This window comes from Planococcus citri, chromosome 1 (assembly GCF_950023065.1).
Source record: "Planococcus citri chromosome 1, ihPlaCitr1.1, whole genome shotgun sequence".
NCBI classification, from domain to species: domain Eukaryota; kingdom Metazoa; phylum Arthropoda; class Insecta; order Hemiptera; family Pseudococcidae; genus Planococcus; species Planococcus citri.
In genome coordinates, this window is record NC_088677.1 from 63,809,346 (window position 1) to 63,837,140 (window position 27,795).

The window sequence follows — 27,795 nt, forward strand, 5'->3', positions numbered from 1 at the left end:
CATTTTTGCTTCTTCAGAGTATAATTTGAATTTTCTGGAGAGATGTGAAAACTCACCCGGAGACTTCAGAATGACCTAAAATGGGTAGTTAACTCAAGGGAGGGGGTAAACTGAAGTAATTGTTCACGGCAATTTAGGAGAACAACAGATCAGATGGATGAAAAAAATCGGACGTAGTTTTGAGGAGAAGTTAACAAAACAAGCTATCAGCTATTCGCTGATTGCAAGATAGTTTTCGCTTTCACCATAGTATTGGTTGAGATAAGTTCGCTTTAAAATATTATTTTCAACTTGAAGCGGATTTATTTCTTGATTTTTCAAACAATTTATAAACTAGAATCAAGAATGTACCTATACCTACTCTATACTACCTACTTTTATTAAAATGAAGTCGAATAAATTTTTCGTGAATTAGAACATTCAATTGAGCAATTTTTGATGGAATAAATGATCTCATCTCAAGACATTATAACATTAAGCATCAATTTAAAAATTTCATTTTTCTGATTATTGAGTTCCACTTTTTGATGATAGAGAAAGATGTCTGATTTTTATAAAACTGAATTCAAAAAAAAAATTGATTGTACCATTTAATAATTGACTATGAAACTTTTTTATGAATCCCGCCCCAAAATTTCAAATCATCATTGACGAAAACAATTGCGGGTAACTTTTTCGAATTTGGCACCAAAATATTATTGCTTAGTACATACATAAAGATACTAATACTACTCGTTAATTGGCCATCTTTGACAATACTACTCGCTGATGTTATGCATTGACAATGATGAAAAAGCAATGCCAATCACAATAAAGTTTTTTTCGCGTTTCACGCAGAAACTCTAAAAAAAAGTCTTCGAAGCCTATTTCATTGGAAACCGGCTTATTAGATCATTCAACAATTAAAAATAAGCCAATCAAAATCAAAACAACTATCGAATGAACCTCGGTATCATTAAATTGCACCCACCCACCAGTGAGCTGACAAAATAAGGGCTAGTGAATTATTTCAATAATCATTAATTTTCAATGAAGTGTTTTATACGGATTTAAAATCTCTGATTGCGAGTGCAAATTTGAGATTATACTCGTAATAATGTTTCAATTAATGCTGATGTTCTAATTTGAAGTTGAAGATGCAAAATTCTTTTAGAAATCTCATCAATGCCAGTATTCGCCAATTATTTCAATCAATACGTACGTATGTACATATGTTTAATTTACAAAAAAAAAAAGCTGAGTTGAAATAATTTACATGATGTATCTCGTACTTTTTAATTCAACGTGTATTTTAAACAAAGATACATCAGATCATTCGGTGGATATTCATTACATTTACTCAGGAAAACCATCGAATAAATTATCTATCATCTCTAAAATGAAAAAAAAAAAAAAACTCATAAAATCTATCTCATCGATGCTCACAGACTTCGCCAATTGCTCTCATTCAAATCAAAAACAGACAAGACTATTCCAACACCGAATATCTCATTTTTTTTCTTTTTTCCCCTAATTTAAAGATCGGTAACGGTAATAGATCAATGATGCATCGAAGCTATCGACTTGTATACTTTTCTGCCACTATAACGAATAGATTTCACGATACCAGCTGTAACGATTCCTTTTACACTTTGTCTCAAACTAGATTTCAAAACAGTTTTCTTCAAACAACCGCGAAGCATTTCTCCGATATCCGAATCGTAAGACATAGACTGGAGTACTTCTTCGTTATCACGACGCAATCCTCCTAATTTATTAACATACTTTACTAGTTCCTTCTGAGGCACTCGAAGTAAATTATTCAAATGATGCCAACGAGCTTCCGGAGTAATATTCTGCTGGCAATTTCTACCGATATTATTTTCTGGTATATAGAGGAAATCATGCAACGATAGCATCACACTAGAGTACAGCTCTCTGAAATGTTCGATTTGAGGTAGAACGATGTTGTTGATTTTATTCTTATCTTCGCCGAACCACATTCGGAAATCGCCCAACTAAGAAATGTTGGAAATAGCTTGATAAAACTCGATTTCCGAAAAGTTTTCTGGTAATATTAACAGAGCTGTGTCAGTGTGAATTAATAAATCGGTAACGAAATCATCTCGTGAAATTACTCCGTACTTGCAGGTGACGTTCTCTTCAGCGTGATATATCAACGTATTGTAGTAAATTTTCGCGACCCATTGTTCTTGGAATTTCGTTACCGAACCAGCTCCCAGGTACTTGAGAGCTGAGTAATGCCACGAATGCTTGGCTAGATTGCTTTCGTGGAAGTCTAACGAGTTGTTAACAACGAATACCATCGATCCCATCGATCATAGGGTTACCACTTTTTCCGGTTTGTTTGAATACACCGGATCCGTAGCAAAAGCAATAGTTGAACGTTTCTTTTGGGAAAATTGATAGAATATTTTTCGCTTTGGTGATGGCCGAATTCATGACGGTGTTGAATCAAGAACATACTCTTTTCGAACGATTTTTCCAAGTAAAAATACGATAGTTATTAATAGGCAATGAACCGATCGATTAACTAAATTACACGAAATGAAAAATATTGAAGTTCATATTCATAAGTCATAACTGCGGTAAGCCGGTAACTGATAAGAAAAGAAACATCAAACAGAAACAGACAAGAACACGAAGGTCCGTCGCAATTTATCGGACTACCGCGCAGAGTATAGGACATAGGTATACCAGGGGAATGCGTTTATGACAAGACAACTACCATAGTCTGTTTTGTCAATCAGTGATGGAGTGAGGGTGCCCCTGTCCATTAATTACTTTCGTGCCCGGTATCAAGATTCAAGGGGTATAGGAAGGCAATATTTTTGCTATTCGATGGCAAATGCCACGAGGCAATATTTAGAAATTCGCTGGCAAAAACGCAAACGGCGCATTAAAAAAAACAAAAATGATTAGGTAAAGGCATCTTGAACATTTTCGTATTTTCAGTTATGTGCATAGCCTACTCCTAACAGCTCCTGCAAGTAATCTGTCCAATTACTCTCAAGTAACATTAAAGTGTTCAGCGGTGCTTGGGTCATAAGTCATTACAACCTTCTGAAGTTTTTTAGGTGACGATGAATTAACTCATTTTTTTTTCTTACTCTAAAATCTGAACAGTTTTTGAAGCTCAACAATTTTCGATTTGCTAAAATTAAATGTACAATTTTTGAGCTCCAAAAACTTTTAAATTTTTGAGTAAGGAAAAAAAATGATTGTAATAAAATTTGTTCATTTTTTGACGTAATCTAGCCAAGCCCTATGTTGACATTGCGGGAATGCGCGAAATTTCATTGAATTCATCAACGTCTTGAATTCTTTTACTTCACACTTCGAATCCTCCTCTGAGGAACCTACTCCCGTAAATTCGCAGCAAAACTCCCCTTCCAGAGAGCCGTCAGCAAGAAGAAACACCTTCTCTACGAACGAAGGTATATCAGGTAGAATTTGTGAATTAAATCTATCTCCGTTAATTCTGCATGTACATAACTTGTTTCAGATCATGTAGGGGGGGGGGAGGGAAGTTAGGTCGGCAGAAAAACACATCCTACTATTTCCTTTTTTTTTTTTTTTTTTGTAAAATATACTTAAATTGGTTGATTATGTGGTAGAGAAGGATTCAAAACTTGATCGCAAGTTCACTATGGCGACATCTAAAATGGTTAGCGCGGTCGTGGATGAGAATTTTAGATATCGCAGTAAGGCCAAATGTGGCGGAAAAATTACCATATTATATAATCGAGAATAAGTACTCCTCAGAATCACACTCTCAGCCCGATGACCATAAAGCACACTTGAAGTACAAATCAAAAGTTGCTACTTTGATAATGCAGGATATATGCTATTGTATGATATTGAAACCTATTGTCGATAATAGTCTTACAATATGGTACGGGATATGTCTGCAGGGGATTTTTAGGCTTTGCATATTTTTCTTTGCGTCCACGAGAGGAGACCTATCGTCAATATGGCCATCAATTAGTCGTAGCTCTAATCTTGACACATTTATCACTCCGAAAGTAAATTAATATATACAGAGTAGCGCAAAAGTTAGTATTCCGATTCTCACACTTCGAAAACTTTTAGTTTTAAAAAAATCAAAAACGCAACCCAGAAAAAAAATAATGACATAAATGACGACCGGAAATTAAATTCTCTCCAATTCTCCTCGACATCATTTTTCCATAGAATGCTTCGTTACGCCTCTAGATCGATTTTTATAAAACTCGGTTTGAAAATTAATCAAAAATTTGATAATTGAGTTTCATAAGAATCGATCTGGAGGAGGAACGAACATTCTACGGAAAAATGATGTCGAGGAAAATTGTAGAGAATTAAATTTCCAATTGTCATTATGTCCTCAAGTTATTTTTCAGGATGCTTAGTTTTTAATTTTTTTTACAAAAAACTAAAACTTTTTAAATGTGAAAATCGAAATACTAACTTTTGCGCCACTAAGTATAGTAATTGAATTAAAATATTCAACGTTAACAATTAACACACTTCATATATGTACCTCTTCCATTTATAATAAGTCCATTAAATTCATAAGCTAAGTGGACTAGGCCCGAAGTTCGCAAGCTCATTGCACTTTACGGGCAACATAAAGCACAATTTGAAAGTACAGTAGGTAGTAAAGGGCTCTCACATTTGGGGCATTATATCTGAAAATGTTGACAACAAAACTATACAAAGCCAATTCAAGCATTTAAAACTAAAGCATGTAGAAGAAAAAGATCTTGAAATTATATCTATAAAATTATGAAATTGGTTTTCGAAAAATTCAAGTACCTACATACGAGTATTTAAAATCAAAATACTGGCTTTCATTCAGAAAAGAAGTTTGTATTGATGTTCTGTCTTTTCTAGTCGGCGATATTTAAAACAATATTATGAATTTGAATATAATGTGAATTAGTCACCGCAGAAGACAACCCTGAGTCTCCCCCTCGCGCGTGCTCATTGTCTTCAATTTCGGAGAGTGAAGAAGCTGATTCGCGACTAAACTCACCGAATACCTCGCTTTCTCCGCCGCTCACCACTCCAACCTCCAACTCTAACTCAACAGCTCGACGAGTCGATCGCCATGGACATCGAAGAAACCATGGTACCGCCTCCCCCCTCACGACTGGCAAACGAGGAAGAGCCTTTTACATGGTCGGATTGTGTCGAAGCTGAGTTAGCCTCACTCGAGATGGACCTGAGTGCCACTACGCCATGCGAATTCCCCGCTACCCCGCATGTCAGCAGCCCAATCGATGATGACGACGAACCAATGTCGGATGACACCGTGCATGGCGTCATTTACAGTGTTGTAACGCCGTCCTTTAAAATATATGTCACGTCGCGTCGCGTCGGAAACCAGGCCCAGCGACCGCGGATTCCAAACGCTCGTATTCAAGAAAATGCCGAATGGCATTTGGATCCGTCACTGAGTCATGGCAGCTGAGAACTCTGCGTACAGCTCTATAACGAATGCGTCCATTCCATGGTGCAAGGCGACCTTCTATAAATCAAAGACAATACTTCTATAGGTAGCAGAACCGACGCCGTCGCAAACGACAACAACGAAGAATTCGTCGCCAGATCTGCCGCCAACAACGACGCCGCCCTAATAACCGAAGATATGGTTAAATTACATCAACCGCGACTAAACACTCAGGGCAGTTTTAGTCCATTTTTGAAAGACTGTATGGCTTATTCAACTACAAAAAACTTTTTTCGTTTCGTTTAATTAATCAATCTCGCTATCGTCGAAACCGTCGTAATGCCTAAAATTACATCGAAATCGAATAATATTGAACCCTGATACCTGCGACAAACTACCTCGAGGTTTTTGTCCATTATTAGTATCAGAATTTAAGAATGACGTCATGAATTAAAGCGCACCGCGTTTTTGAACGATAAATTCAATTCGCAGTGCAAAAAAACGCCTTGGTGTGCTTGGTGTGATGTGTTGTTATTCTGAAGGCAACCCAGTATTCATTAAATCAATGGAATGAGATTACATCCACAACACGTTTTGCATGTGGATTGAATGATAGCTCTTTCGATTGCAATATGAGTTTGAATCTGTGTGAGGCTGATCAATGTAATCACCGTAAAAGTAAGTAAATTCAATTTTTTCCCCATTGAAAAGGCATTTTGATATAGGTAGGTAGGTACAGGATGCCCAGAAATATCGAGCACCCCAAAGAAAGTTTATCATTAAAAATATAGGTTGGCAATGGCAACTTGAAATAGATGCATATGATTGGTGGAATGTTATCTCTCCAGTCCAACAACCAATCATGTGCTATCATTATCATCATTCACTGTGACCAACCAAAGTATTTTAGTAGAAAACTTTTTTAGGGGTTTTCGATATTTCTGGGCATCCTGTACTAGTACCTACCAATAACCAAAATCAAAGAAATACCCTACTGCTAAAACAGCCATAACCGATAAATAATAGATCGATGGTATATTATGGACGTTCCAACTTCAAAGTCTCTCGATGTTGAACAAATCACCGGATGTGATAAAGCCTGATTTTATTTACATTGGATACTTCTACCATCGATCGTTGGAAAAAATAACCATGCGCCCCTTGATGAATAAATACCACTGATCCCAAGAAATATGTATCCAAATTGAATCAGTATTGTTTTGTAGGTCGTAATTATTATTCATATAAGTAGGTAAAGAAGCCGAGATAAAATATTTACATGACGTTTACATAAATCGCATATGTACTTTCTAGTAGGTATCTACGAGTAATTTAACGTGTATTTTGAACAAAAATACGTACATCAAATCATCAAAATCTCCAATATGAAAAAATCATAAAATCTATCACACATTTTTTACCCTTTTTTTCTCAACTTTTCTGATCATCGAATTCTTTCTAGATTTTACAAAATTAGGTTTCCGATCGGAATCCAAATACGAATAGGTAAGAGCTTGGGCGTGCGAAAAAATAAACTACACAGAATGTACTTCTGTAAACTGAACTGATGACGTAACACGAGCAAGAATCGTGGCAAGAACTTTGACTATATATACATGGACTGCTATCTCCTATTGTTGTTGAATGGGAATCGTGAAGCCAAAGCAATAGAGGTACTAGATCGGGACATGGGCTCTGAGCATGCGCGAGATTTCGTTGCATGAGCGTAGCGGTAGTTGGAACGTAGGAGGGTGTTCGTCGCTCCGTGGTTCACCGTGATTGGAAGGTGCGAGGGTGGGTGGGATTCCTGCGCGCGCATGAAAATTCCCGATGCTCCCGATCTAGTACCTCTATTACTTCGGCGTCATCGGCAACAATGAAGATAGTAGTCCATGTATATATAGTCAAAGGGCAAGAACTGACAAAGCAGCCAACATACAGGGTGTTCATAAAATAACGTGAAAATTTGTCACGAAATGAATGACCAAAACTTGAGTACATCACTAACACAATATAACGTAAACACGTACTTATTCGTACATACTACGACTTAATCGAGCATACTAATAATCTCATATTATAATTAAATACTGGAAAAAACACTCACCATGTGGTAAACTCATCACCGGCACCAAACCATCTTTTGTCTACTGCAGCATATGGTACTGCACGCTGGTTACACGAAATTCCTATATCGAATTGTTCGAAAAATCACCAAAAAATGCACGTTAACGATCCGCGAAAATAATTAGACCAAATCGCGACTATAATAATTGAAAAAAAACGAAAATTTTCACGAAAAAGTATCCGGAAACGGATTGAGATGACAACGTGCAATCCTCAACGCGACCGATTCCTCGCAAACAATGACAAGTCGAATGTCGATTGTCGAATGAAGTTAGAAACGAACTGAAGACTGAAGTAAATGCGAACGAAATTAACGAAAAACTCACTCAGTTGTCTGGACGTCTTCTTATCTTTTCGCTTAGATTGACGATATGAAATTTAAAGGCACCAATACTAGGACTAGAGCCTTACCAAGTTACCATAAACCATACGAGACACGAATAATGACGAAAAGACGTAAAGTTACACAAGATTATCAGATAGTACGAACGTTGCTAACGTTGGCATGATACAAAAAATACTCTATTTTTAGAAATTAAAATGGCCGAAATGAAATGCAAACCAATGAAACCATTATCTTTACTTTTATCAAAATTCGAATCGAAATCGAAACACGTTTTTTTTTCAATAACAATAATTTGTATAAAGTACTGGTACTGCATAGTGCATACTCATCCTGTGGCGTATGCATTTCTCTTTTCCCATGATTTCTCTCGAAGTTGTACCTTCTAATAAACGCCTATAGATAGCGTTTTCCATAAAACGTTAACGTGAATTCGGTTTTGCTTTCTCGTTTCGGTTTCTCATATATAAAAAACGTTTTTAGCACTTCTTATAAGTAAAGTTACATATTAAAATCTCCAAAACTTTCGTGAAAAAAAAAATCACTCACTAGTCAGTGGATTTAATGTTTAGCGAATTTTTGTTTTACAACTTTCAACAGAATGATTAAATCTAGTGCTGAGGCTGATTAATTGAATCGATTGATGGCGTTTTCCAGCCATTTTAAAACCTTCAGAAATTCTGTGAAGAAAATATGCACTGTCTTTATTTTGGCTCTTTTTACAACAGTGCCCCTAAAGTTAGACGATGTGAAAAATCTGCTGGAAGAAGCTCTAAAAAGGCTTATTTTATAAAGGCTAAAGTGAAAGCTATTATTAATCGATCGAGAGACCAAAAATATGACATTACAGAGTGCTGATTTAATTCGAGATAGGTACAACTGGTACAAGGTACATTCCAGTAGGAAATGAAATAATGATATTATTCGAAAATCTGATTGGTTGAGCCACAAAATAACGCTTCTTATACAACGAAATTACTAAGGGCCATATTTTTATAGACGATACTTAGCAATTGCTTGGCTAAGTAATGATTTTCAAAGTTAATTTTCCAGTCATGATTGAATTTCTAAAAGTGGATCTATCATTAAATTGAGAGATTGGATCCTGGAGTATTCATATATCAATTCAAAAATGTGAAATTTTTAAGTTATTTGCTAGAAAAATTGAAAAGAAATCCGCTACTTAGCCAAGCAATTGCTAAGTATCGTCTATAAATATGGCCCTTAGTATATGCACCTCCTTAGAAATTAAAATGAATCTCAAATCAAATCAGCACCCTGCACCAAGTCGAACCTCAATATTATTAAAAGATCTTGTTGGTTAAAAATAGATCACTTGAATTTTTAAAAATTCTCCAAAAATCGAAAAATGTAACAAAAGTTACAATATCGACAATTTATTACATGCAATTAAAATGAGGGTACATATGTAGGTAATGATGAGGCTCAAATGCAAAAAAATAAATAAAAATATCAAATCAATTTTGTCATAATTTTTTCCACTTCAAAACATATTAAAATCCATTGAGAACAGTGAAGTTTTTTTTAACTGCTAACAACTTAACAAGGAAACCTTCACAACTTGTCGACTTCGACTGAGCTAAAATTTTTGTCTCTGAAAGAGCATGTCACCAAGACCACAGAATCAACTTTCAAGTAGTTGAAGTTGAAAGTCGATTTTTTGACAAATTTGAAAATTGCAGTGATTATTTTATCTTTTTCGTTTTCGTTTTTGTTATAATATTTTGGAGGATTTTTATGCCATTCATCACAATACTCAAGTTCATTTTCTGTGCTTTTCAAACAATTTTATGTTCCTCCAAAGCATTGGAAATTTCATTGTTTTCACCAAGAAAGGGGTAATTTTCACGCAAATAAAAAATTTTTTCTGAAATGAAAATGATACATTCAATATTCCAAACTTCCATGGAGTACAACTCAAAATATCACGAATCATAATCACGTGATTATACTATATTTATCTCAGAATGAGATTCAGTAAAAAATAATCAAGTACATACAATAGAACTTGGTCAAACGATAGGTCGCGAAAAAATACTAACAAATCGTACAATACAATTCGACATTGCACCAGACAAATGAATTGAACTATACCAGAAGGAAGATACCTACAAATGCTCCATAGCACAGCAGTTAGAAGCATTTTGAAAACTTCATCAAGAGTTATTATCGATTTACAATACCGAATACATCATTGGCTATAGAGTAATAAAAAAAGAAAAACTACCTTTAGAGAACGCGATATTTCTAAAAGAGCCATTTTTCCAACAATGACTTTTAATACCGTAATGTTCACTTGTTTTCTAAGAGGCTGCGACCAAAGTTTCGCGTAATATACGTACCCGCCGACCCATTTTCTCAGTCTGGGGTAAAATTTATCGACTCGATTATTTAAATTTACGAGTAGAAATCGGCGATTTACAAGCAATTGTTGTGTGGTTGAAAGAAACCAAGAGATGGTAATTCCTATATAAAACTCAACTACTCGCATTACCGCCATATTCTACTCCGTGAACTTTGCCTGCACCAGTATCAGTAAGTAGAAAAAAAATGAAAATAAACTTCGAGAATCGATCCAGTTTTCCACGAGGATAAATACTGAGTATGTATGTACGATTTTCGATGAATCATAGGCCTAACTCGAATGAGACCGTCAGTCATCGTGTTATGAGACACCGGAGAATGTTTTACATTGTTGAGACACCTTTTTCGAGAGAAAAATATTCGCACCCTTCGACTAATTTATCACCTTGTCGTGTGTAATTTTTAAATTTATTACCGTCTCTCTCGGTATAGTATTATTAGGTAAATATATAAAGTAGGTAGCATAGGTACTTCTTACGTGTATATTTCAGCAACGTGCTGTAAAATCAGTTGCGTCACGATTGAAAATTACGAATCACATCGTGATAAAGCAGAAAATAATGAATAATGAATAACAAAGCACAAAAGCCGGTAAGAATATAACGAGGGATTAAACTTCACACTTCATTATTTCCATTATCCATTTCGCTGGTGTCCGTTTGTTTTCGAGTAGTTTATTAAACCACGCAACGGGGTATTAATAATCTTCAACAATGCGTAAACTTTTCAGTTTTCAGCCTACCAATCTCGTTGAGTGTTTGTAATTAACGTTCGGGGAATTTGTTGCAATTAGGATGAAAGCGAAATCATTCGCATCGGGGTATGAATAGGGTGACGAATTTCCAGAGAAATATTATGGAAAAAAGGAATTTAGCTGAGAAATACAGAAGTAAAGTGTTTGACTGTTTGTAAATTTTTAATAGGTAGGTACATGCATTTTTAATTCGAGTACGTACTACGTAGGGATCGTATCCGATCACAGATAATGTTGGAAAAAGACGTATAAAACATTACATTCTAAAATCTACTGGAAATAAAAAAAAAACCTCGCACTTACGCAAGTTCTGAACTTTATCAAAAAATCCAAATAAAAGTTTGAAATTGTAAAGAAAATATCAATTTGGTTAAAGATGCTGTTATGGTTATGAGAGTTAGTCTTCGAAACGCGTATTCGCAATTGAAATTTATAAAAGATGTTCGAAGCTCTCCATTGAAGAGGAGAATGTACCTACACTTAAATATTGTTGAACCAGGAAAATTTCTAGTCCTTAGATAAATAGACATTAGTCAAGTTGCAGAAGGTCTTGGAGAGTATAGCATAAGACGAATGCGTTTCGTACTAACTTAAGGAGATTTCAAAGCAAGGAAATACTACTCGTATAATCGTTGAACCAAGTCAAAAATCTCGACAATTTGACTCCCAATTTACAGACATGAGAAATTAGGAATCGACCATACAAGGCTGTCCATGACATCATCGCAACAGCAAGCTGAACATTTCACTTAGGTACTGTACTTCCTAAGAATTTAAAATTAAATTTGAAATCAGAGGGCTCACAGGAACAAGCCGAACAATCTTATTCAGATCGAAAGTTATTGAGTTTCAGATGTTTCCAAACTGTATAATAAATTTTGAAAAATGTTCGCCACGTTTGACATTTTCAAATATAAGTATACTATATACCTATTTGAAAATACATTACTGTGGATTCAAACAAGATCTAAACTTGAAATCGGCGGTATTAAATTAATTGTTATCCCTCAAAAATGAGCAGGGAAGCACACATAACAGTTGAAGGAATGATGAGAAAAACTTGTTCGAAAGTATTGGGTTATTTTTCTCATTGTTGTCATTTTAATTCAAAAACTTGCCCGAATGAGCTTGTAATTATAGGCATTTCAAATATGTACTCCTGAAAAAAGAAACTTTTCTTCAACATCCACATCGACAAAACCTTAAAAAAATGGTTCTCAACACGCCAACAGCTTTGATTGCAAAAGGGTTTTTGCTCATTAGTTAATTTGTAACTTCTCTTCTAGTTTCAATGCCAATATTGATCAATTTTCCATACCCTTAAAATATCAATTATCAACAATACACAACACAGTGGATTGGTCAGGTCAGTCAGGTGGATCGAATTTTCTCAAATCTCATAATAGGAAGCAAATATGTATTACCAATAGTAGAACCTGATCCACGAATCGTTGTTGCCTTTCACAAAGAAAAGAATGAAGGTTTTATTAAATGGAGAAGATACCTATGAAAAATAATTCACCTGAAACATGAGATTTTCATCTTTGTCAGGATAAGAGTAAGTCCTCCTCCCCTGTTTTGATTGAGGTTTTGACATTTGAGTAAATGATTTTAGAGATGGAGGATAAGTGTAGACCTGCAGTTGCACTGATTTCAGCATGAAAGGGCATTCAAATTTGATTCACGAGCGTTAATTAAAGTTTTCAAAAGTTGAAAGTTGAACTTTCAAATTTCAAAATAGAGCTATAAGAGTGAGCTGTAACTTAAAATTATACAAAAGTGACCGCAGATATAAGCTTTTATGCTGTTTCAAGATATACTAGTTTCTCTTCAAAGGAGGAGTCCCGATAAGGGCATTTTTTGGGCCCCGCACAGTTATCGACTCGACTACTCTTAAAATGTTGTAATAAATGCACTAAATACGAATCCGTGGTTAGTTAACCCAAAATGATCATTTTTTGGGCTCCCAAAGTTGTGAATAAAAAAATTTTAGGAACCACTTAGTATATCTGTTTGAACCCGATAAACGTTATGTGAGGTGATTTTCCTATTTTCGACCCCCAGGGGCAGAAATTGGGAGGGTTTCAATTTTTGGAAAATTTTGGAATCACCATTTTGACCTTACCCCTTTGAACCCCGCTAAAAAGCTTTTTACAGTTTATAAGTATCCGAAAGACCTTCATCCTACCAAATTTTGAGCTCAATACAATTTTCCGCTGGTAAGGTTACTCAAAAAATTCGATATTTTGGGAACCCCTGGAAAACTAGAAACCTGCGATTTGCGCCAAACGTAACGTTTTGAGATATATATTCAATAATCTAGATGAAAAAGTTGAATTAAGCTCCCTGCATATTCGTAATTTTGAACCCTTTTTTATAGCCTCCCACTTTAGGCACCCCTAAAAAAGTGTTTATGCATTTTTTTTCAAAAAAATTGAAGAATTTACATTTGAAACACACTAGCAAGTGCTCGATAATTTTTCATTTGATTTTTCCTGTAACTTTCAAAATTGAGTTATTTTGGGTCAAATTCTGAGATGGGAGGGGGGGGGGTGTCAAATTTTTTCGAACATCATGAGCTCCAAATACCGTGAATAGATCTACAGTTGTGCCCTTTTTTTTAAAAGCATGACTGTGTGCTCAATAAGGTTTTTTTTTAGGGGGGAAATCAAGATTTTAACGTGCTGAGCTCAATCGATGGTACATATCAAAATAGGAGTAATTCTGTTAGAAAAAACATAAATTGTACTCGTATTAATAAGGTAGTTCGCATTTTTCTGGCTTGAGTATTATTTTTGTAATTTTTCGGTTCAATTATTCTATTTTCTAAAGTTTTAGAGCGTGTCAAATTGTCCGAGCGAAGTGAGGGCAAAAGCTTCAAAAAATTTACAATTCGAAAAATAGAACGACTTCATAAAGAAATAAAATTTTTCTTAATGTCAACATTTTAAAAATTTAATCAATAATTTTTTCAAATTTCAGGACTTGTACCCATTTTTTCCGCAAAAAGGTGAATTTAGTAATCTAAAAAAGCTCAAAAAATAACCAAAAAGTAACAAAAAAAAAGTGACTAAAACATGGGCAATACATATTTTAATGCAGAAAAAAAATCACCAAAAAACCAGAACTTTGTGTTTTCAATCAAAATCTAAAAATGAAACTCCATAGAAACTTGTTTAATTTCAGCAAAAAGCAGGACTTTTCGTCAATTACTGCCAAAGCAATTCTTTTCCCAATTTTTGCCGAAAAAGTTGAACTACAAAAATATATCTGGCAACTTCTTGATTGAAAAAAAATATTTCTTTTTGGCAATTTTAGGCCAGAAATTAAGAACTTTCGCGATTTATTCTGGCAATAATACAAGACTTTTGACAATTTCAGCAAAAAATAAGTTTTTTTTTTTAGCAATTTCTGGCGAAAAAACAACACATTAGAACTATTATTAGAAAAGAGTGAGAGTTTTCAAATGCAAAAAACTACACAATAATTCTTATCATATTTTTGCAAAAAAAAAAAGAAGAAGAAAATTCTTGACAATTTAGGCTAAATGTGAGACTTTTTGCTATTTTTGACAGAAAACGAGACTTCCATATGATAATTTCAGTAAAAGGCAAGGTTTCTTGACTATTTTTAGCAAAAAAGCGAAACATTTTAGCACCAAAAAGCGAGATTTTTTAATGATACTCATAACTCGTAAGTTAATAAAATGCAAGATTAAAACAATTTCTGCAAAAAACAAGACTTTCTGGGAATTTGGCAATTTTCGATAAAACCAATCTGCGAAAAAATTGCCTGAGCAAAGCAAAGGTGAATTTTTTCATTATGAGAAATGGAAAAATCTGTTTGAAGTAACCGTTCACAAAATTCTCTGACTTTTGAGTAAAAAATGCTGTAAAATTTCCAAAATTCCTGGACTTTTCCGGGGTTTTCAGGTTTCCCAGGCTTGTGGACAGGGTGATGTGATAGATCAAGGGGTATGTTTTCGGGGGTGCTGAACACGAATATGACCTCAGTTTTTCGATTGAGCTTCATCCAAAGCCCTGATTGAGACTAGTTTGAGTTTCCAAACACTCCACCCCAGGACCTTTGAAATAAAAAGTGTAAAAATTGTTCAGTAGAGTACGTTTTGAAAAAATGCACTAGAAGGGTGCTGATGGCAAACTGATGCTGCTTTTGTGAGTTGTTGGGTGGGTAGATTATGAAAAAAAAATTGAACAAAATCGAAAGACATGAGAAGTCGAATTGACATGGAATGACCTAAATGCCAACTACACCATTTACATCGAAAAACTGATGATAATCTACAGTATTCATTATTTTTACTTTACTAATTCTGAGATTGCACTCCTCAGAGTCAGACTCAGCCACTGCCAGAGAGATCTTTGATAATGGAGGAAGAAGTTCCATGTGAGCAATAACTTCAAAATTGAATAAATACACCTGATTTTTATACCTATTGGTAAAAAGAAATCGTTCTGCTTGATACATTTCAACGAAAAGTTTACTCTATTGGGACAGCAGCACCGATCAAGCTTTCAAATTACAAATATTGTCTTCGAATGCTATCTGTATGAGACTTCTGTTGATTCGCAGAACAATATCTCGCTGGTAAACCACTGGATAGTGCTAGTTGTACATCACATGGCAAATGTAGTGATGTTTTAGACATACAAAACGAGGTGCGCGTTCGCGTTCTGCTTCTCGTATCACCCCATATTTCGTTCGGTCGCTGTTTCAAATGACGTCACAATTATGTTTATGGAACGAACCGAGTGTAACGTGTGATAAGTTGATAAGAGCGTCGAAAATAATCCCTTCTATATGATTTTGTAATTCGTATATTGTTTCGTCGCGTTAATGGTATGGTTTAATGAGCAAATTATGCTGTGAGAAGTGAGAAGTATCAGTGTTGGTTCGGTAGCTGTACTCGAATGGTTGTCCGTGTACCTGGTGCTGGTTCTCCGTCATCTCTAATCTATTCATCGAGTTATGATTCATTGCGAACACGACGATCAACAACAGTATACAGTCCAGTATTAACTTGAAAATACGTGCGTTGCTAATCGAATCGATATTGCAGTGAGAAATAATTTAACGTGCAACAATGTCCACTGCTGAGAAGAAACCAGTTAGAGTTTGGTGCGATGGATGGTGAGTAATTTCATCAAATATAATACTCTATGTAAAGTATTTCGTGGCATAGGAGATGGATTTTCTATTACGTATTCTGTTAACCGAACGACTAACTTTGATTACAGCTTCGATATCGTACATTTTGGACACGCGAATGCTCTCAGACAAGCTAAAGCACTCGGTGACTACTTAGTCGTTGGAGTCCATACAGATGAAGAAATCTCTAAACATAAAGGACCTCCAGTTTTCAACGAACAAGAAAGGTATCGCCAATGATTACTTCATCCCTTCTTACAGAGTACTACATTTTCATTTCAAATAAATACGTATTACCAACTAAAAGAATCAGTTTCGAGACATCGATCTACGTACGATTAATTATCAATAGTCTAACCGTATTTTCGATCATTTCAGATACAAAATGGTCAGAGGTATAAAATGGGTCGACGAAGTGGTAGAAGCAGCCCCTTATGTAACGACAATCGAAACCTTGGATAAATACAATTGTGATTTCTGTGTTCATGGTGGTAAGTTGAAAAATACCGAGATATAACTTCTCAACTTCCTATGGGAAATCCTCCTTTGGTCGTACGACGAGTAAACATTTACAACTACACAACCAAGTACACATAATTCCTGTATGTTCACTTTCTTCAAGGTCTCTCTCTCCGCCTTCCAACTTCCATCAAGTACCCATGCTGTGTATATTCGTTAATGACCTTGTACTTGTAGCGAGAAAAAATTCATTCGATTAACTCTGTCGTAATTTTCAGATGATATTTCCATCGGCGCTGACGGCGTTGACACGTATCATTTAGTCAAGAAATGTGGAAGATACAAGTAAGTGCACATCGCAGCACAATGTTGCACAGCTACAACTACAACATGCTACAACCATATCGAATGTTATTAATAAAAGCAAATAATAACGGTCTTCGTCGTTCGGGTTTAGAAAGACTGATTTACATAATTTATTAGTCGAGCCGCCGCTATTGCTATTACCGCTGGCATTGCCATCGTTCGCCATAATACTCGTATACTGTAATGATACTCGTATAATACTATACTTAATTATACGCTCGACTTTATCGACTTTATCTTATCGTAGGTATTTCAAGTGTCACCAGACTGAAACTTGAAAAACCTTTGAGTGCGTTGATAAGGTTTCATGCACTGTTAACGAAAAAAAAAAAAATTCAAAAATTTCCTCGACGCTTATCGTATTATGTACCTATTCAATAAGCTTTATTTTCTTATTGTTTACGAGAAAGTTGACAAATGGTACAAAGATTGCGTGATAATTGGAACGAATTTCGTCGTAATACCGGTAGATAGACCTAACTTATCGTAGAAGGTAGAATTTTACGCTTTAATTAATGCATCGTCGCTTATTTACTATTAATTATAATTGTTTATGTGTTTTTGATGGTCTTGTTGTCGTCGATGTTATTTATTTTTGTAGATTGGAAAAACGGTGTGAGTCATTAGTTGAGTTGTTTAGTTCTGGTTTTTGATTATTAGGCATGTTGAATATTGGAGTTCTAGTGTGAGTAATGAGTATTCATCGATCGAGATGATCTGTTGATTCAAATATAACGTCAGATTGGTGGTTGTGTTGTTGAGGTAAACAATACGTCATTCATCTTCTGAGATCAGTCGATCATTTCTTGAAATTTGTTCGATATTTTGATGAATCGTAGCTGTTTACCTTCTTGCTGTATTGCTAGAGATTTTACGAGGAAAGGGGACCATTTTAGGTTTATATTGAGATGAAATGTGTGAGTTAGATGTGTAAAGTTTTCAGTGTTCACCGAACTTTTCTATGTTGATAAATTTCCAGTTTTGTTCAATAAATAATTGTTTAAAACGTGAGAGATAAGCAACCTTTCATGATCTATTGATGGTTAAAACATTACGAGAATTTTTTCTGACATTCTGTGGGGAATTTAAATAATTGAGGATTAACGTTTTTCCAAATCGATCATTTCACGTTCAAAAGAAATTTTGTTTCGATGTAGTAGTTAGTGTATTGGTATTGGTACTGGATCATTCTTAGTCAAATCAATCCGATTTTGGGAAAAGGATGAAAATAAGATAATCGAAAGCTGAGTCAACTCGAGCACTTAGCCATAATCTGGAGCTTTTCTTTCATTTTTTTTTCTAAAATTCGAGTTCTGAATAGAAAAATACCAATTTTAATGAATGTAAAAAATGATAATGTCGAAATCTAAAAAAATTAAAAAAAATAAAGAGACAAAAATAAAACAATTAAAATATTATTTTTTTTCGTTTTTCTTCAATTGAAATTTTATTTAATAATTTCTGATCCAAGTATGTAGTTTCAATTGAAATCAAATTACAATAAACCTTTATTTATTTAAATTCAACTTCACTGTGCAAATTTTCATCTTCGAATTTCATTTCAGAAATTTTTGAAATTTTTTTTTTTAATTTTAATAAGTTTGGTGGTGTAATTTGAAAATTTGAAAAAAAATCAGTAAGCATACATAAATTTTTAGAATTTTTCTCAGTCAACCATGAAGAAGAAGAAGAGTAGGGTACAAAGCCTCAAAATTTATTCAAAATGTAAAACAAAAGTCACATAAAGCCCTGAACACAAATATCGACATATTTTTTTGATTCAACCCCTTCAACTCCCCCCCCCCCTACTTGTAAAATTTTCAGTGATTAATCAAGTAATGACAATTGGAATGAGGACGAGGAAAATGATTGCACATATTATTTAGATATTGTAGTGAAAAAAGACCTCGAAAAATTAGGTCGTTGCAGCGCGTATTTTTTATAGTTCACATTGAATCGAAAATATTATTCGTCTTCGTGCTAACTGCAATGATAAAGTTATTTGTCGGAATTGGATGATTTCGAGAAGAGATAATATCGTGCCTCGTCCTACGTATATTCCATATCGTATCAATTTTTGATGAGTTTTTGATACGTAAAGTACCTACGCAGGTAGCAAAGTAGTACTTTGTCATCTTTACCTCGAGCTAAACCTTGTCTGCCCCAATTTTTTTACATTTTTTTTCACCATTATTACGACATTGTATTTATGATCCATATACTTGACTTTGGGAGTAAATCAGATTAAGAAGAACTATCGAATTTGAAATGCGAGCAAGCGTATTGATTATAGTGAACGGTGGACGATGGACAGTGGTCAACTTGGAATGTATAATGTATATAGTTACGGTTACGTTACACGCACTTATTTTACGTATCATGTTATACGAACGAATTATCTAGGTAGGTACTTTATCGTGGTAAATTTAACGCAGATGTTTATTTATTTATAGAGAGATATCAAGAACAGCCGGCGTATCAACGACCGACCTAGTCGGCAGGATGTTGCTAATGACCAGAGGTCATTTTGGCCGAGGTGATAAAGAATACTTCGTCGAGAAAGAAGGCTCGTCGACGATGGGATTAGATGCTCAAGCTCGCAGCCCTTACACCGGTTGTTCGCAATTTTTACCCACTACTCAAAAAATCATTCAGTTCAGCGAAGGCAAAGAACCCAAAGTAATAGACCTTCCTTTCAACGACTATCGTCTTTATATTCCGATATATCTCGATCACTAATTCATTTTTGTGATTTTTGTTTCTAATACAGCCTACAGATAAAATAGTCTACGTAGCCGGAGCTTTCGATCTGTTCCATGTAGGTCATCTGGATTTCTTAGAAAAAGCTCGAGCCGAAGGAGATTTTTTAATCGTCGGATTGCACACTGATCCCGAAGTAAACCGTTACAAAGGATCGAATTACCCCATAATGAATTTACACGAAAGAGTATTAAGCGTGTTGGCTTGCAAAGTGAGTATGAGTAATATTCGATTTTGTTCTAACGAGCGACCTTCGTAAATTGTTCGTAAATCTACGATTATTTACATGTAATTAATTTCATGTTGTTTTCTTTACTTACGTAGTACGTTTCCGAAGTAGTAATTGGTGCTCCTTACTCAGTTACGATCGAATTGATGAAACATTTCCGAGTCGATCTGGTGTGTCATGGTATGACTAAAGTGGATCCTGATAAGGATGGATTTGATCCGTACGCGGTACCTAAACGAATAGGTAAATTCAAATTAGTCGATTCGGCTAATACGATGACCACAGAGAATATTGTCGAAAGGATTATACGCAATAGGTAAGTCGGATGTTTGGGAATCGTTTTAATCATAAAGTGAACTTGGCTCGATTGCGCAGGTCGTGGATAATTTTCAATTTTTTTCGTTGCGGTGTTGTGAAATTGTTTCTTATGTATGATGTTCCATAAGTGATTTCTGTTTATTCAAAATTTGATATTAGAGAAATTATCCCTTCTCCCCTCCCATTTTATCCAACTTCGGGTTTATTATTTTTAGATGAAAATTTCGGGAAATATTTTTCATTATTTTTTTTTTTATGGAAAAACACTTCAGTATCACTGAATATAACGAAAATTAATTTTAAAAAAATTTCCAATATTTTGAAAATAAAAAAAAAAGAACCAAAGCCTCTTTTCCATGAAACCACTCATTTAAAGTAAACTAGAATGTGAACTAGGAAATTTTTGTATTTTTGGTCTGTTTTCGTGCTGTTCTGACGTTTTGAATTCTAAAAAATACCTTTTAAATATTTATATCTTCATAATCTAATTTGAACTAAATACGAAACAAATAAAAATTTGGTGATGAGTGATGTAAACAAAGGGTAAAAAATCTGCAACATTTTTTTTAGATTTGAATTTTAAATTTCCTGTTTGGTTTTCTGTTTTTTAAGTCGAGTGATTGGTCTCATAATACTCAAATTTTCATCGATTATAATGCTTTTTTTTTCTTTCACAATTTTGTTCATTCCATTTTATAATTTGATGTTCTCTTTTGTTTCAAAAATCCAAAAATATTCTCAAAATTCTACTTTCTCATTTTACAGGCTCGAATTCGAGGCAAGAAACATCGCGAAAGAGCGTAAAGAAATCGAACTCATCAAGAAATTAGATCTAAATGGAAGCAATGGCGTTCATCAGGAAGCTGATCAATAACATCGTTAAAACGTCCAAAAGTTTTGTTTGTAAAGTAATGATAATCTTATCAATGTTTCGTTTATTTATTTATTTATTCATTTTTGTGGTATTGAATTACTATCGTTATCGTTACATTCATGTTTTACTTTTATAATTATCCCAATGTGTAAATGTATCCGTTCCCTTCCTTTTCATCACAAATGATCAGGCCTACTTACAATACGCATTTAATAATTATCTACTCATTGCTTTTATACTACGATATTTATTTCAATTTTTTCTTTTTTTAGAAATTTTGTACTTACTGGATGTAAGTGATTTAAAAAAAAAAAAATACACAAATATTTCTTAAGTTGTATAGAAATCGAAAAATGTGATTCAGTATTTTCTTTTCTGGTGTTTTCAAACTGGCGAGCTCATTGGACCCAAGATACAACACTCTTATAGTTGCTAAAACTCCTAAAATTACGTTAATATGTAGTGTATTGGTGGGTCTGGGTATGATTTTAGGGCTCACATATTGCTTAATAAAGAGACCGGATCTCGCATTTATTGTGCATGTGCTCTATGCCTATTGTTGCCTTCTATAGTTTTGACTTTTCAAAAAATTGTGATCAGAATAATTATCTGCTTTTTCACACATTCCTTTTGTTCATCCTACATATCACATTACCTATGCCTACCTACAATAACAGATAAAGTTTATAATGAATTTGTAATTTTTTTGAGGGGGGTGGGGATAATTTAATTAAGATATTTAGAGCTTGGAAGTACTGCTGGCTGTCGAGGTAATCGATTTGTACTTTCATTTCATCATTTTAAGTATTTTGTTACCAATGTTTTACTTTATTGTCATGCTTAATTTTACATCTAGTCTTGTGATAAGTATGTATTGCGATGCATGATACAGTATTCGAAAATAGAAAAATTGTTACTCTTGAAATGTTTTGTAGTTTTTTTTCTTTTCAATTTCTAATTCATTTGTTCGAATTATTATTCTTTTTTTTTTTTTTGCAAAAATAACATCAAATTAATTTTTGTAGTGGTTCAAAAACATTTATTGTTTTGAAAATGTTGCACTTTCGGTCCAGAAGTCCAACAAGAGGTTTTTCTTTTTCACAAAAATAATTTCGAGTTCTAATGTTTGAATGTGATGATATGAAAGTACTAGAAACATCAAAAGACCATCAGAAAACAAAAAAATATATAAATAAAATTTAAAAAATCTTCAAGTTCAACCATTCAAATATATATTGTATGTATTAAAATTTTTTCAACTTTGAGCTCTTGCTGGGGAAGTGAAATATCGTCTTGGAAATTTTACATTTTTTTCTCTGTCTTATTGAGGACACTTCGTCACCGTCTCTTCAATAGGCTCAATCAAACGAAAAAAAAATTAAAATCGACCCACCTCAGCGACCAGCGTTTAATTATACCTAAAAGATTCGTATACTAGGAAAACAACAACAAGAAAAAGAGGAGAGGGTAAAAAAAATAAAATTTACACATTTGAGCACATGTTTGAAAAAAACATGATCAATATGGAGGAAAAATACTTGTGTTCAAATTACATATCTACATCAGATACCTACCAAGGTATTTGGGCATTTTAGCAATACTGCGGCTAATTTACACGAGTATGAGAAAATTTTTCACTCTACGAAATCGATATCAAGTTATCTATACCTGCTGCTGGTGCGACGTTAGTAAATGTTTATTTGTCTGCATACACGGTATGTTTTTACTGGGTATAGTATAAGTTTTGTATGTAAAGAAAATAAAGAAAGAGAGATCGATTGATTGCGGCCAAGTGTGCTGGTGGTTTTCAGCACACCGTGTATCAATATTTACTCGGAAGATTGGGAGGGAAGGCGTTAAAAGATAATGAAAAAGACGATCTGGTATTAGTTGTTTGGAACAAAGATTTTTCCAAAGGCGATATCCTTAGATATATTTTCACACTGCAATGCTATTCGTAGATATATATGAGACGAGTATCGAGCATCAAGCATCACGAGAGTATAAGGAAAAACATAGGTCTACTGTCTACTCATCGTTAATAATGATGAATGAATCGAGATTTTACCAAACCGATACCCTATGGCATAAGCTCATTCACTCCATCGATGAGCTCAAATTATTGAAGCATACTGTACAAAAAGTGTCAATATTTCGTGTCCTCAATTCCATACTTGACACGTTTTTAAACAAAACCTATCTATCTATACTTATCATACGAAATACCTATATGTACAAGTAGGTAGGACTGAATAACTGACGATACGTATGTAGATCGAAATTGGAACGTTATTGTTTTTATAAATATCAGGCAAAAATATACACGAATGAAATTATTCGTCCAACGAATACGTAGGTACCTAGTCGTGTATAGAAATGATGAGTTGGTGGTTTTGACGTTTGAATTGGTCAACTTTATAGTACTTATTATACGAGTAATTTGTTACCGCGTATAGCACGTATTTGGAAATTCTCGTGCTGGAAAATTTCCTATGTTCCTTTTTTTTTTTCAATACAAGGGTCGAGCTTGGTGTCGCGATGAGTATTGTGTTTAACAAAACTTCATTTTTCGAGTTATATAAACGCAATCAATCGTCTGTGAAAAGGATTAATTAAATAGTACGACTGGTCAAGTATGTGTCCGACGATTTAATCGAGGGACTGGAACGCTAATAGTAGGGTTTTTGAAAAAAAAAAAAAAAGAAATAGGCAAAAAATGTTGGAAATTTCAAGGACGATGTGTTTTGAATTGCTTGTAGATCCTATGTGAAAAGATTTTGGACCATGCTTTTTCAAATGCATGCATCTCGAATAAACGAGAGTAGAAGGGTTCAAAAATTCTTCTAAAAGAATAACTTATTCAGCCACTTGTGGAAGTTGAACGTTCCATGGGTTTCTGAAAATAAACACCATAATTATATGTAAACTTCAATTTAGGTAGAATTTTATTCACTGTAAAAACATCTCAAAAAATGGCAGGAAAAATTCTAGATCTCTGACTTGAACAATCATCTTTTCTACAGGAGTTTAAAATTTGCAGATTGACGATAGAAATTTGAATAAAAATGGCCAATTACTGATTTTAAACAGATTTTTCAATATTTTGACTTTCTATTGCAACACTCACAAAATTCATAAGTTCTACAAACTACTAAAAAATGAAAAAAAAAAAAAATAAAACTATTTCTTTGCTCCTGAAATGCTTGTTTCATGATTGCAAGAGAGTTTTCGCTCATTTGGTTACTTCTGCTTTCAAATTTTTCATCATCTTTCAAGTTTCAACTTGACAAAAGCATAGCATACATTTATTTTAGAGAAAAAAAATCATTCATTAATTAAAAAATGTTCGATTTTCCCTCAATTATTAATGCAGGTAAAATTTTTAAAAAATGAAAACCGGAATTTGTAATAATTTTCAATATTTTGTAAGAGCACGAAAAAATACATCACAAGCCATAATTCCAAATTGGAGAGATTTTGAAATCAAATTTGGGCCCAAAACGGGAAAATATCAAAATTAAATCAAATTGACCTAGAAAGCTGAATTTGTGGTAATTTACTCTATTCTCGACCGTCTGAATCGATTGGAAACGGTTTTAAATAGCTTTGAGCCGTTCTAGAGCTACCAACAGGCAGCAAATATTTGAAAATTGCCAGTTTCACAAAATTTTACTGTGAAGTTGGAAAGGTAAAATTAAAATTCATTTCACATTCTTGAAATTGAATTCTGAATGTCAAAAAACCTCAACTCAACCGACCATAAAGAAGGTTTCCCTGGTTATACTTATTTTTTTCCTCTCGCTTTGCCTAATATTTCAGCAGTACCTACGTTATGAGTGGAAGTGGATGCAACTTGTTCGGATATCTATAGTCGGATACCCTATTCTGCTTTGGAACAGTTTTTTTTAAAATTTTTTTACATTTTAATATTAAAATGAAAAAAATGCAAATGATCTATCATTAAATTAAAAATTAAAATGTAACTGAAGAACCATTGCTGGGAAATAATGAAGAGGTCAAAATAACAAAGCCCAGTAACCAATGGAGTGATTTAGAGAGTTGCAAATTTTTCTTATTTTCCATAATGAGACTTATTTGAGCTTTGAGAAGTTTTTCTCGTTTACTCGATTTCGATCCTACGCTGAATGTTGTGTCTTTTACTTGCTTTTTTCCACAAAGACAAAAATAGCGATCTCATCTCTGATAGAGCGATTAAAGACTCCTGTAGGCAAATAGCGAACCACCTTTGGAACTTTGGAAGAAAGGCTCAAAATACTTCCGAGCTGACCACGTAGAAAGGTTTGAAATGATTTGCACAGATAGTGAAATAATAACTTATAGTTAACCGAATACAGATCATTAAAAAAGGATACGATAAAGTATAGGTAAGTTTGTTTTCAGCACTTCAAGAATCATAGTAGGCCTACTCTTCAATTCGAGATAAACAATTTTTCATCCTCGAATCTTGAACATGTTTTAGAACAGGTTTGGTTTCAAACAGTTCTGGAGCTTCAAGCAACTTTTTAGAAATTTCCAACTTTATTGGGTAAAATTTTACGAGGCTGTCAATTCTTGAAAGTTTGTTGGAGACTCAAGAACAACTCGAAACAGTTTGAAACTTTTTCCGATCGATTCGAGGGGTCGACAACAGGGTACATATCAAATTTCAGCTTTCCAGGTGAATTTGGTGAAATTTTGATTTCAAAAAATTCCTCTAAAATCGAAAACTACACTTCGATACTTGAGATTTTTAATTAGTGATGGATTTCGCCAGGTTCATTACAGATACGGTTTGAAAAATTTCAGTCAATTGGGGAACCCCCCCCCCCCCCTAGAAAGCAATTAATGATAAAATTGTGTAAGTTACCTATACAGCTAGCAACACAACACATGGAATAAATGATTCGTTTCACTTACTCAGTTCATAAAAAATAGACCTGTTAAGAATTTCCCCTTCAACAACCCAGAATAAAACTGAAAAATTCAGGGGGAAAAATTTTGATCCACTTCTAATACTCACTTATACTTAGCATTTAAGTACACATACGTAAAGGAAAGTCTGAATTATCCTACCCAGATAAGGAAAAAAAACGCCAAGAAACGAATGGAGAAAAAAACGCGAGGAAAAAAATGGAAAGAAAGAAAGGTACAGAGAAAAGAAAGATACAAAACTCCATGTCGCTAACGATTCTTTAAAAACGGTAGCGAAGTTGTAACAAAAGGTGACACAAAGGAGTATTTGTGGGAAATATATAAAAGCGCAGTAGGTTGTCGTAGGTAAAAGGGTAAATAAGAATAGAAAATGTGCGTGTGCGGCCCTTAGATAAGATACATTAAGATGGAAAACTGCGTTTTAGCGCTATCTTTTATGAGAGCTTTTATAAACTAAATGACTTTATTTGTAGTATATTGTCTAACTAAGGAAACAATATAAGACCACGGTGTGGAAAGCTTTTTAGCGAAATCGTGTAGTCGCGTTTCCTTCTCCCCCTCTTCCTTCCTCTTGCTCTTCTCGAATGGTTTGATACAGTCGGTTTTTTTTCTACTGGTAGCGATTCAGATTTTACGGAGTGTTTGAGGGATGAAGAAAAAAGCGAAACGGGCGAGGCTCGGTTTTCGATGCTCCATTTAGGATGGAAATATATTTGGAACGGGATGGTTCGGACAAATGTCGGAGGGGTTCCCAAATTTTTTCATGTATGTACTTACTATGAATTTGATTATTACGCTCTCACCTATCTAATCATTAAATTTGCATTCGTGAAGTATTTCTTAATAATGAATTTATCCTATTGAATTCTTCCCGGAAATTTTAAAATGCAAACAAGCTGCTTCATTTCAATGAACCAATCGTTGCTGGATAATGTGAAGATTTGTGAAGGTACGTGAAAGAACGCGAAAAATCCAAGTTCAAGTTCAAAATATCTTTTCTGGATTTTTTATCGTCTTACCATCTCGAAATCGTGGCTGCGTTGTAAAAAATATCATTCATATTTTCATGTGAAAATAAATTTTCATCATTGATAGATACAACAATAAACGTCAGAAATAAATTCGTTAAAATAGAAAAAAGGGCAGGCACGATTGAGATCTTGTGAAAAAAAGAACCAAAATCGGCGGAACGATAAATGTACGAGCAGTCGAGCACGAGCTCGTCTCAAGATATCGAACCAGCCCTAGGAAGCTATTCTCTTCGATTTTCAGAAGACGATAAATCGACATCGACGAAGAATAAATTTTCGCTCATTGGAGGTCTTCAGCGGCAAAGAGTCCTTTTAGCAAATTACCTTGCGCTGATCTACAAATAGAAAAAAAATCGCCGCATATTTTTGTAGCGATCAAACAGAAACTGTAAAACCTCATCTTTCTTACAGTGCTATGGCTACATATTTAATATCTGCGGAAGGTATGTCTCGTTCATAAAGTATGTTTTAATCAGAACAAGGTGCAGAAAGTAATCTTTCATTTATTCTACCCCAAGCATCAACTTTTCAAGTTGGATGAAGCAAAAATTTGTTTTTTCAGGCTCGACTTGAAGGAGGACAACGTAACGCATGCCCAAATAAATCACAAAATA

General features: G+C 34.2%; 2 protein-coding genes across 3 annotated transcripts in view; one reads left to right on the forward strand and one right to left on the reverse strand.

Moving 5' to 3' along the window:
- The window catches only part of LOC135833287 (uncharacterized), a 263,254-nt gene extending 255,185 nt beyond the window's left edge, over positions 1-8,069 (reverse strand). Inside the window, exon 1 of one of the 2 annotated variants that reach the window (XR_010556441.1) lies at positions 7,542-8,064. Coding sequence is in view for 1 of the 2 variants with exons in the window: in XM_065347006.1 (XP_065203078.1) it covers positions 7,542-7,557 (16 nt within the window). In the remaining variant the exon portion in view is untranslated. Of the gene's footprint in view, positions 1-7,541 lie in introns of both variants that reach the window. The other variant, XM_065347006.1, reaches the window with a different exon arrangement.
- A 7,707-nt stretch (positions 8,070-15,776) lies between these two features.
- Pect (phosphoethanolamine cytidylyltransferase) lies at positions 15,777-22,143 on the forward strand. The gene is made up of 8 exons (XM_065347002.1): positions 15,777-16,194; positions 16,302-16,439; positions 16,591-16,703; positions 16,950-17,016; positions 19,491-19,716; positions 19,808-20,008; positions 20,122-20,342; positions 21,110-22,143. The coding sequence occupies exons 1-8, from the start codon at positions 16,148-16,150 to the stop codon at positions 21,216-21,218; spliced, it is 1,122 nt and encodes a 373-aa protein (XP_065203074.1). The 5' UTR covers positions 15,777-16,147; the 3' UTR covers positions 21,219-22,143.
- Positions 22,144-27,795: the final 5,652 nt, after the last annotated feature.

Coding starts and splice junctions, on each gene's coding strand:
- Pect (XM_065347002.1), top strand. CDS start 16,148: ATGTCCACTGCTGAGAAGAAACCAGTTAGAGTTTGGTGCGATGGATG. Junction 16,440..16,590: donor GTTTTCAACGAACAAGAAAG/GTATCGCCAATG, acceptor CGATCATTTCAG/ATACAAAATGGTCAGAGGTA. Junction 19,717..19,807: donor GCGAAGGCAAAGAACCCAAA/GTAATAGACCTT, acceptor TTTCTAATACAG/CCTACAGATAAAATAGTCTA.